The 9,948-nt window shown below is 54.5% G+C and overlaps 4 protein-coding genes and 2 pseudogenes across 4 annotated transcripts, besides 3 other annotated features; 5 read left to right on the top strand and 1 right to left on the bottom strand.

Moving 5' to 3' along the window:
• Positions 1-1,428, top strand: Tc00.1047053507731.60 (trans-sialidase, putative; the record flags this gene model as incomplete). The annotated part of the gene is made up of 1 exon (XM_801146.1): positions 1-1,428. A coding segment is annotated over one exon (1,428 nt), but the record flags the coding sequence as incomplete, so codon positions are not given.
• Positions 1-9,948: a sequence feature (areas not merged during assembly with more than two copies in the genome that could not be assigned to a particular haplotype).
• Positions 1,516-1,540: a microsatellite.
• Tc00.1047053507731.55 lies at positions 2,575-2,802 on the top strand (annotated as a pseudogene).
• Positions 4,256-5,476, top strand: Tc00.1047053507731.50 (annotated as a pseudogene).
• Tc00.1047053507731.30 (uncharacterized protein) lies at positions 7,487-8,155 on the top strand (the record flags this gene model as incomplete). Its single annotated transcript, XM_801145.1, has 1 exon — positions 7,487-8,155. The coding sequence occupies one exon, from the start codon at positions 7,487-7,489 to the stop codon at positions 8,153-8,155; it is 669 nt and encodes a 222-aa protein (XP_806238.1).
• Positions 8,159-8,542, top strand: Tc00.1047053507731.20 (uncharacterized protein; the record flags this gene model as incomplete). The annotated part of the gene is made up of 1 exon (XM_801144.1): positions 8,159-8,542. The coding sequence occupies one exon, from the start codon at positions 8,159-8,161 to the stop codon at positions 8,540-8,542; it is 384 nt and encodes a 127-aa protein (XP_806237.1).
• Positions 9,482-9,948, bottom strand: Tc00.1047053507731.10 (mucin-associated surface protein (MASP), putative; the record flags this gene model as incomplete). Its single annotated transcript, XM_801143.1, has 1 exon — positions 9,482-9,948. A coding segment is annotated over one exon (467 nt), but the record flags the coding sequence as incomplete, so codon positions are not given.
• Positions 9,657-9,721: a sequence feature (GA-rich).

The raw sequence follows: 9,948 nt of genomic DNA, 5'->3' as shown, positions 1-9,948 counted from the left end.
GTGTCCATCGACGGTGAGCCGAAGGGAGATACCCCCATTCCATTGTTGGGTGTGAGGCTGAGTGAAACCGACAGCCCGCTGTTTTTTGGTCTTTCGTACACCCACGACAAAAAGTGGAGGGTGGCATTCAACGGCAGTTTTAAGGCACCGTCGCATGATGACGATGTCGAATGGAAACCAAACACGAAATATCATGTGGCACTGCATATGGATTCTGATGATGGGTTGATGGTGTACGTGGATGGAGAGACGATATACGACAGCGAAGATGAGGTCTATGGACACGAGGACGATGAGGATTATGAGAGCTTTCCTCAAAAGTTAAAAACGCTGTTGAGGCCCCACGGCATCTCGCACTTCTACATTGGCGGGGACGGCAAAAGCGAATCGGGCAACATTGATGTGACGGTGAGCAACGTCCTGCTGTACAACCGCGCATTGAAAGATGATGAACTTAAAGCGCTAACGAAGGCGGACGCTGTTGGCACTCCAGAGGCGAATGTTCCGTCTTTGAAGGGTGCGCCTCAAAGCACTCATGCGAGTGAAACTCTTATTCAACCTGACAGTGAGACTTCTGTCATAAAAGAAGTGAAGCAAGACGCCACGTCATCACAGCAGAGACAAGACGCACCAGATCGGCCACCAGAAGAGAAAAATAAAAAGGCCGCTGCTTCGGTCACGTATTCTGACAGCCATGCCGTGGCCGACACAAAGAGGAGGGAGGAGCAGATGGAGAAAGCGGCAACCGATGTTGATGACCTGCCGCCCCCCTTGTCTCCAGCACCGGAGGCAGCCAACGGCCACAAATCACCCGATGCCGAGGATGCTCTCGGCGTGGAGCACCCTGAACAGGAGGAAGAGTCGTTGCTGCCCATCGTGGCTGGATCGACGGTGGATGAGACGAGTGAAACGGATGAGGCCATTCTGCAGAGTCGAACCTCTGACGATCCGGCGCAGCAAACCACTTTACCTCTTGTTTCAGAGGGCGTGGACGACGAGCCGTCTTCTCTCTCCACGTCCACCAGCAATCAACGCAGCGACCGCGAAGAGAAGGAGGCGCACTCCCATGCTGCCGTGGGCACGAACAGCGGCCCCGACTCATCCAACACCACTGAAGTGACGACTGCGGATGTTACAACAGCCACCATTGAGCCCAACAGCGATCCAACAACTGTTCAACGCGAAGATGACGTGCCGGATTACGTTGGTGCTGCACCGAATCATCCGAGCACAGAGCCTGGGGAAAGAGATATCCAATCGGAGTCCAACGCAGCGCCGCTCTTGGGCAATGACCTTTTTGATGTGGAGAATATCACCGACTTGTTTTCTGTGGGTGTGAAGGGTGACAGCACCGTGCAGGGTTGTGTATCTCGGGTGCTATTATTGCTGCTGCTTCTGGGGCTGTGGGGCACTGTGGCTCTCTGCTGAGGTGTGAGGGTGGGTGGAATTGCGGCGTCCCGTGGAACAACAAAAGTGCAGCTTCCCAGCACAACGCACTGAATTTGTCAAGGAGACTTCTTTTTTTTTTCTTTTTTTTTTTACTTACTTTCTTTAAAAAAAAATTTTTTCTTTTTTTCCCTTTTTTTTTTGCTGCTGGTGTTCTATTGGAATAATCCGCGCCCCTGTGTTTTTCTTTTTTTAATGGTCGCTTGCTACAATCCGTCATCAGTGATGCCATTCCCCCTTTTTGTTTGTTTTTGACCACACGCGTTGCCGGCCCTGCGGCTGTGGAGTCCCACGGACTGCACGAAGGGAGGATTGGAAGAATAGGCCGGATGCCGCGTGAAATGTTGGGGATGTTGTGTGGGCTGGTGGAATAATAATGCGATCTTTTTTCTTTTTGCTTCAATTTTTTTTTCTTTTTGGTGCGGGCAATATGTATATAAACACGGTTGATTTGTGCTGCTCGGCACATGAAATAAAAGACCTGCCGCATCAATTTTCTATTAATTTTTCTTTTACTTTTGTGGGTCATTCCGGACTCCCACCCATTCTTTTTTGTTTTTTCCTTTACAATGTTCACTGCCGCTGAGTGCTTACGTGTCCCGTTGAGTGTTTCTCTGCTGGCTGTGCTGTTGACATGCTTTTTCTTTTCTGCTAGAGGCACTGATAGTCCGCGACGACGATTGTTTGTGTTCCCCATTGCGATGGCACGAGGGTGACTGGGCGCCGGCCTGCTGAGTGCACTCGGAGGAGAGCGGATGGTGTGCGCCGTGCCTCACTGTGAGTGTGGGTGCTAATCCGTCGGGGCAGAGAGAAGTGAAGGAGAGCGCCGTGGAGTTGGATGCGCCCTTTCCCTCTTTGCCGCCATGTGTGTGCGCATGGCTCCATCTCGCGGTGCGACGTGGATGGCGTTGCTATTGCATGTGTCCTCGTGCATGCGCTGTGCGGCGGGCTTTTCTTCCCCATGACACCGCCCTTGTGTGTGTGCGGGACAGTGAAGGTTGTGGAGATGTGTGATGGAGTGAGGGTGGCCGTTGTTTCCGCACATTTGGGAATTCCACTCAAAGGTGAAACCTCTCGGCAGCCTCTCGCAGCACCCAAGCCGTGGATTGAGAGGATGTGAGGGTTTACTTCAAGTACACGGAGGACAAGAAGATGCAGTGCGTGACGGCCAACCTGATCGTCCGTGTGTTTGCGGTGCATGGAGCACGTGCGCCAGTACGCGTTGGACGTAGCGCTGATGATTGGAGAGGAGAGGCGGCACGACGTTGTGGCGCAGCGGCAGCGCATGACGGCTGCATGTGGTGGGAGGGCCCGACGATCCCGAGGCCTGTGCTGGAGGGGCGCGTGTTGAAGTGAGCGTGGCGTGTCTGTGAGGGCCTGAGGAGAGGGAATAACAGCAACAGTGACTGTGGGGATGTGAGGAACGGTGCACGTCGAGGAGCGCTCCTCTTTTGTTTTGTTTTGTTAGTTTTTGGACCGTGCCCACCCAATTCTTGCTGCTGCTGTGGCCGCGTGAGAGTGGGGGAGAGAGCCGTGCACCGCCCGCACACACACTCGTCCTTCTCTCACTGTGTGTGTGTCCCCTTGCATGGACTCTCGCCCTCACCTCACCCCACGAGGCACACACAATAATGTGCCCATTGTATATATGCATGCACACCCATGCAGGCCCGTTGGTGCTCTCTTTTGCACGACATGCACCACTGCCGTCCTGCCTGGCTGCATGGGCGGAGCACCGTAACTGTTTCTGTTTTGTTTTTATTGCATTGAGTGGGCGACCTCTCTCTCTCTCTCCCTCTGTGTGTGTGTTTTGCTTTACGGGAGCAATGAGAGTGTGTGTGCGCTGGTCGTCCCACGCTTCGGCTTTTTGTTTTGTTTTCCTTTTTGATTTTGTGGTTGAGTGCATCCATTCCGCGGCTGCGTGTGTGTGTGTGTGTGTGATGATATGAGTAATTTGCGTGTGTGCCATCTGCCTCTCTCTGCTGTTGCTTTCTTCAGACTCTCTCGTATCGCAAGGCAGCTCCGCAAGTTTAGGCTTTGAAAAACACACGGACAAATGCGCAGAATCTCTTTGTTTCACACGCTGTGGAGTGGCGTGGACGCTGAGAACGCACGCACAATATTTTGTCTGCGGTTGTTCTTGCGAGGAGGGAGGTCGTGAGCCCGCGATTTGCCTCGTTGACGTGATGCGGTTGTTATTTTGGCGGCGTGCAGCAATTGAATGGTGTGGCGTTGAGGATGTCTGGGACGAGTGCCTATCGACTTTCCCCCAACAGCTGTACCTACCGACGTGTCTCTCCCGTCGTGGTTTTGTCGACGAGGAATTCTCCGGCTGTGTGGAATGATGTGCAGGAGCGTTAGGGGAGACAGCAGCCAAATGACTGGCGGCAGCGCATGAGTGCTGTGAAGGATGGTTGTGCCCTTTTGCCTCCCGCTGGTTGCTTTGTGTGTAGACGTTGTTCAGTGTCTGCTGACGCGTGACGAATAACGACGCACCCGCTGTGGCTCCTGCTGCTTCTTCTGGTGGTGACCGTCGCTGTGTGTTCCTGGTGCACTGTTCTTCCATCTCCTGTTCCGTGTGTCTGTGTGCGTGAGTTGTCGTTGTTGGGAGTGGCTGCTGCGGGGATGATGATGCCACTCACTGTGGATGGGTGGCGGTGCTTACTGTGTCACCTCTTTTCTTGGCATGTTTCTCTATTTCTCCCTCAATCACACACGAAGAAAACAAACAAGCGCTAATCGCTACTGTGAAATTCGAAGGCGCTGAAAGGACCAACAGCACACACACCGCCCACACACAGATATTTGTATGCTCTCACGTGTTGCTGCAGTGAAGGCACCCCGCACACACAACCGTTGCCGCGTGACCGGATCGAGCGGCAGGAGGAGGGAAGGAAGAGAGAGTGAGCCGCAGAGGCCCAACATGTCCCGGCGTGTGTTTACTTCCGCGGTGCTGCTACTCGTCTTGATGATGTGCTGCAACACTGGTGGGGCTGCGACCGCTGAGGAACCAAGTCAGGGAGCTTCGTCAGTAAAATATTATTTTTGGAGAGACGTGGAAGGTGGAGAAGAAACAGTGAGTTCGTTACGTGTTCCCAGTCTTGTTGAAGTGAATGGTGAAGTGTTTGCCGTTGCCGAGGCGCAGTGCAAGGAGGGTATTGAAAATGCCTTTACTGGGATTGCCTCGGAGCTCCTGGCGTTGACTGGTGAACAAGCAAGCAAGGAGTTGAATAAAAGCAAGCTGAAGACACAAGTACTGGAGAAATGTTCTTCCGAAGGAGAGAAAGTTACCTGGCGTATAGCGGATCGGGCTGATTCCTAAAAAGTGAAGAATTTACATGTGAGCCGACCAACTACAGTCGTGCGGGGAAGTGATATTTACATGCTTGCTGGAAGTTACAGCTGGACACTTACCGCCGATGATCAGGCAGGTGGCTGGGGACTCATGCTGGTGAAAGGGAACGTCAGTAAGAGGGAAGACGAAAGTAACAAAAAAATATTTTGGAGTGACACTTACGCTATCCCGTGGAGTTATAAAGGCAACCAAAATGAATCTTTGAAAAGGCTGGTTGGCAGCGGTGGATCGGGTGTTCAGACGAAGAACGGTGCACTTGTGTTTCCTGTGGAAGGGACGAAGAAGGAGGATGGAAAGACCGTTTCGCTGATCATATACTCGAAGGATGCTAAGAGTTGGAAGCTGTCGAAGGGGATGTCTGCCCATGGCTGCAGTGATCCCTCCGTCGTGAAGTGGGAGAAGGACAAACTCATGATGATGACTGCGTGTGATGATGGCCGCCGCAGGGTGTACGAGTCCGGTGACAAGGGGGAGTCGTGGACGGAGGCACTCGGGACACTCTCGCGCGTGTGGGGCAACAAACACACGGGACCTGAGAAGGGCGTTAGGAGCGGGTTCACCACAGCGACGCTTGGCAACTGTGACAGCAGCACCGCGGTCTCCCACACCACCTCCCCTCTTTTGCTTCTTGTTGTTGTTGCGTGTGCGGCTGCTGCTGCGGTGGTGGCCGTGTGAGAGTGTGAGAGAGCCATGCACCGCCCGCACACACACTCTTCCTTCTCTCTCTCTGTGTATGTGTGTCCCCTTGCATGGACTCTCGCCCTCACCTCACCCCACAAGGCACACACAATAATGTGCCCATTGTATATATGCATGCACACCCATGCAGGCCCGTTGGTGCTCTCTTTTGCACGACACGCACCGCTGCCGTCCTGCCTGGCTGCATGGGCGGAGCACCGTAACTGTTTCTGTTTTGTTTTTATTGCATTGAGTGGGCGACCTCGCTCTCTCTCCCTCTGTGTGTGTGTTTTGCTTTACGGGAGCAATGAGAGTGTGTGCGCTGGTCGTCCCACGCTTCGGCTTTTTGTTTTGTTTGTTTTCCTTTTTGATTTTGTTGTGATTGAGTGCGCCCATTTTACTTTTGAAAGGCGGCATACTGTGACGGCGGACACTTTAATCTTCTCTTCTTATATTCTCATATTGTTTCATTGTTTCAAAAGTGTCACCCTCGTGTATTCTTGTCGGGCCACTAATTTTTCTATACGCCTGCCATGCGTCAGTTGATCCACGTCACCCCGCAGCCACCAGCGCTGCTGTTACTTCTGCTTGTGATGATGCCTGTGATGTGTTGTGCATGCGGGTGCCTTGCTGTCACCCTGACGTGCCCTTTCTCCCTCTGACAAGGCGATGCGTGTCGCCAGCGCGAAGTCGATCTCGGCTGTGGTGAGGGACGTGTCCTTTTGGAGCAGAGGGTACGTCGCAGGCATACACCGTCATTGTGAGGAATGGATGGGCGCCTATCTGCATCGATGTTTCGACAAGGGACCTGGATGGTACCAGGAAGTATTGCAGCTCAGAGCGGCATTACGCAATGAATTCATTGGGCGAAAATTGTGACTGTAACGATGACGTTTTTTTCTACTGAGAATAGGGAAATATTTCTTTTTGTTATACGTTGCGGCCAATATTCGTTGATAGGCCGAGGACTGTCCGTAGAAACGTGGCCGAATTCTCCGTCCCGAACGGTGCTATCGTGCGAGAGGAGTTATCCCACAGCATGTGCGGCAGGGCCTCCCGTGGACCGTCAGGCGGCTGAGCGGCTGGTGGTGGTTGCAGTAGCGGAGTGGCTGGAGGGCTATGGCTGTCATTGGAGCTTGCAGAGGTGCGTCGTCCGTTTTTTGCTCGTTGACACACTTGGCATTTTCGGTATTGACCTGAAAAGCTTGCACTCCGCGGCGATGCATCGCTCAGCCCTCGTGCCGTTTCGTCTCCAACAGGCGTCACCACGTCTGGGGTCGTGCGTCGTGGCGTGGATCCAGGCGGACATCGGTGGTGTGCCAGCAGTGCTGACAGGCAGCGGTGGACCAGTCCCTCGCTCACCCCTAGCAGCATAGGGAGCAGCGGGATTTGCCGACAACTCTCTCTGTGCGGCATTTGTCCTTCCCGTGTTCGCGGATGGGAGTGGTGTCCGCCGTTTCCCAGAAACTCTGCAGGCTGCCGTCAGAGAGGTGTTGGTCATCGTTCAGTGCGAGCAGCGGGCAGCAGTTGCAAGATGGTGCAGAAACGCATTCAATACACTGCCGGGGCCAAGCCACGCCATGCAAAGAGTCGCGGATGGCGAGTCAAGCGCACACGGCGTGAAGGGCCAGTCCATATCTCGGTCACAGGGAAGCACGCGAGCAAAAAGTGTGCAGAAAGCAGTGGGGATCGTAGCACGTGCGACTCGGACAGTGTGACGGACGCGCGGTGTGCCTGCTGCCGAGGCGGAGCGAAGTCGCAGTCCCAACAGTACCGCAGCACAGCCGATCCCAGTGAACGGGGACGTGGTGCCGCCATGCCTCGAGGCATCGCAGGCCTGGGCTCGAGAGGGCACCAAGCTGCTTCGCACGGACCTCCAGCAACTTGGAGAAGCCACGACGGAGGGCATGATTGCGGTCCTCCCGTTTGCAGAGCACTTCAGCTCGGAGCAGGCTGCCTCCTGGTGAGGCTGTGTACACACTGCATGCTGCCGCTGCAACACTCGGCATGCTCCATTCCGTCCGTACTAATACCTCTGGAGCTTTCACGGCTGCCGCGCGGTGTGGTGCGCCTCGCCGCTCGTCCGGTGCCTCGGTGCATCTCCAACCATGTGATCACAGAGGCCAGAGGTGTTGCACACGCCGAGGTGGAGGCATTCCAGTCAGCTTCACGCAGGGAAAAGACAACAGCGGCATGTTTTCGTCGTGGCAGCATGCCTGCCAGTTGCGGGATGCCGTCCTCCGTCCCCGCAGTCTGCAATACCAGAGGGTGGTCCGAGTCCATGTAAACGGGTGGAATTCCAGTGGAAGACACGCAGGACGCGTTGCGCAGTCACTTCGGGAAACGAGACGCCGCGGCCGCTCATCCGCGTTGCCCGTGCCGGGTCTTCGGAAAACTCAGAGTCCATGCCGCTTGAGGTGGCGGCGAGGTCCTCTCCTGCCGTCGTTGGTGGTGAGCGACCGTCCCGCAGCTCATGGTGTAGATTCGGGTCGCACGCGATGGGCGCTGCAAGACAAAGGCGACGAATGTTGCTCGCAAAGTGAGCTACGTGTGGAGTTGCCGGGGAAGGCTGCAGAAGATCGCCACGCACATGCTGGGGCAGGCCGGTGGGCACACGCGGAAGGCGGTGGTCGCCAGGAGTTCAGTGCCGGGGAGCTACAGGCGCTCGCACGGTAGAGAATGGCGCACCAGAACGGCAACGCCACCACCGCGCCCAGTGCAGGCCTGAAGAAAGTCATTGCAGGCAGAAACTTTTGTCGCCACGTCGCTACGGTCATTTATTTCCTGGAAAAGAACGATGTCAGTTTGATGCAGCTCCAATCGCGCAGCAGATGCAATCTTTTTTACGGACGAGAGGCCTGCAATGTTAAGCTGCCAAACAGTGATGCAGCCACCCTCCTCGGTGCCACGGTTCGTGTGGACGTCACCGCAGCGTGTGATATCAACGGCGTGAGCGCAGCGAAACGGTCACGCAGTTTTGTCCGACACTCCGCAGGCAGACCGCTTCACCTCCCCGCACCGGGCATTGGCGTGGAACCCTCTCGAGGGGTGGAGTCGTCTTAGTCTCCGTCGTGCTCGCAGCAACGCCCTGCTGCGGAGTTCCTATATGCAGCCAGAGCCCCAGCAACGCGACAAGGTGCGGACCCCATCGCTGGGGCCAGGAGAAGCCGCAGTGCCTCCTGCTGTCATCAGGGATCCTCGTTGACGTCTTGATGCGGACAAGCGCCCATCGGTTCTTACAAACGAAGCCGTACACCTGCGGCACATCCTGCGCTGTGAGAGGCACGACCCTCACCACAACCGGAGTCGTCCACGCGCCGTCGGTACGCACCGCATCGTCAATGAAAAAAGCAGGGATGCGTCAGGGTGACAGCAAAGCATCCGCTAGCAATCGCATCGTAGGCATCACCACAAGCAGCACCAGCAACGCTGCAAGCCACGGGTTAACGTGAACCAACTGACGCATGGCGTACGTCGAAGGAAAAACTTAGTGGCCTCACAAGAATGCAAGAGGCTGACAATTCAAAACAAAAAAAAGACGATATGGGAATAACAAAGGAAGATTAAATTTTCCGTAGCCAAAGCATGCCGCCAATCAAATAAAAGTGGAATGGGTGCACTCAACCACAAAACAATGAAAAAACAAAACAAAAAGCCGAAGCGTGGGACGACCAGCGCACACACACTCTCATTGCTCCCGTAAAGCAAAACACACACACAGAGGGAGAGAGAGAGAGGTCGCCCACTCAATGCAATAAAAACAAAACAGAAACAGTTACGGTGCTCCGCCCACGCAGCCAGGCAGGACGGCAGCGGTGCGTGTCGTGCAAAAGAGAGCACCAACGGGCCTGCATGGGTGTGCATGCATATATACAATGGGCACATTATTGTGTGTGCCTCGTGGGGTGAGGTGAGGGCGAGAGTCCATGCAAGGGGACACACACACAGAGAGAGAAGGAAGAGTGTGTGTGCGGGCGGTGCACGGCTCTCTCTCCCCCACTCTCACGCGGCCACCACCGCAGCAGCAACCGCACACGCAACAAGAAGAAGAAGAAGCAAAAGAGGGGAGGCGGTGTGGGAGACCGCGGTGCTGCCGTCATTGTCGCCAGGCATCGTGTTTGGTTGATTAGTGGCGTTTGCACCAGTTTTGGTTTCTTGTTCTTTGCCTGGAGGATTCTCTTGATTTTGTTCCTCTCGCTCCTTTTCTGTTTCATCATTCTTTTCTTCCCCTTCTTCTTCTTCATTGGAACCATCATTGCCTTTGTGTTGTCCCGAAGAATAATCTCCTGCAGGATTAATTGGTGTTTTTGCTTCAACATTTGTTTGTTGTTCTTTTCCCTGCGTCACTTGATGTCCTTCTCCATTTATTCCATCCTCTTCTTGGACTGGAGTTTGGTGATTATTCGGCTTTAGTCCACTTCCCTCTTTTTCTTTTTTTGGTTGCTTGCACTTGGGCATTTGGTTCTGTT

Source organism: Trypanosoma cruzi, genomic scaffold (assembly GCF_000209065.1).
Source record: "Trypanosoma cruzi strain CL Brener 1047053516389 genomic scaffold, whole genome shotgun sequence".
Lineage (NCBI taxonomy): Eukaryota > Euglenozoa > Kinetoplastea > Trypanosomatida > Trypanosomatidae > Trypanosoma > Trypanosoma cruzi.
This window is presented reverse-complemented; position numbering and strand designations above follow the sequence as displayed.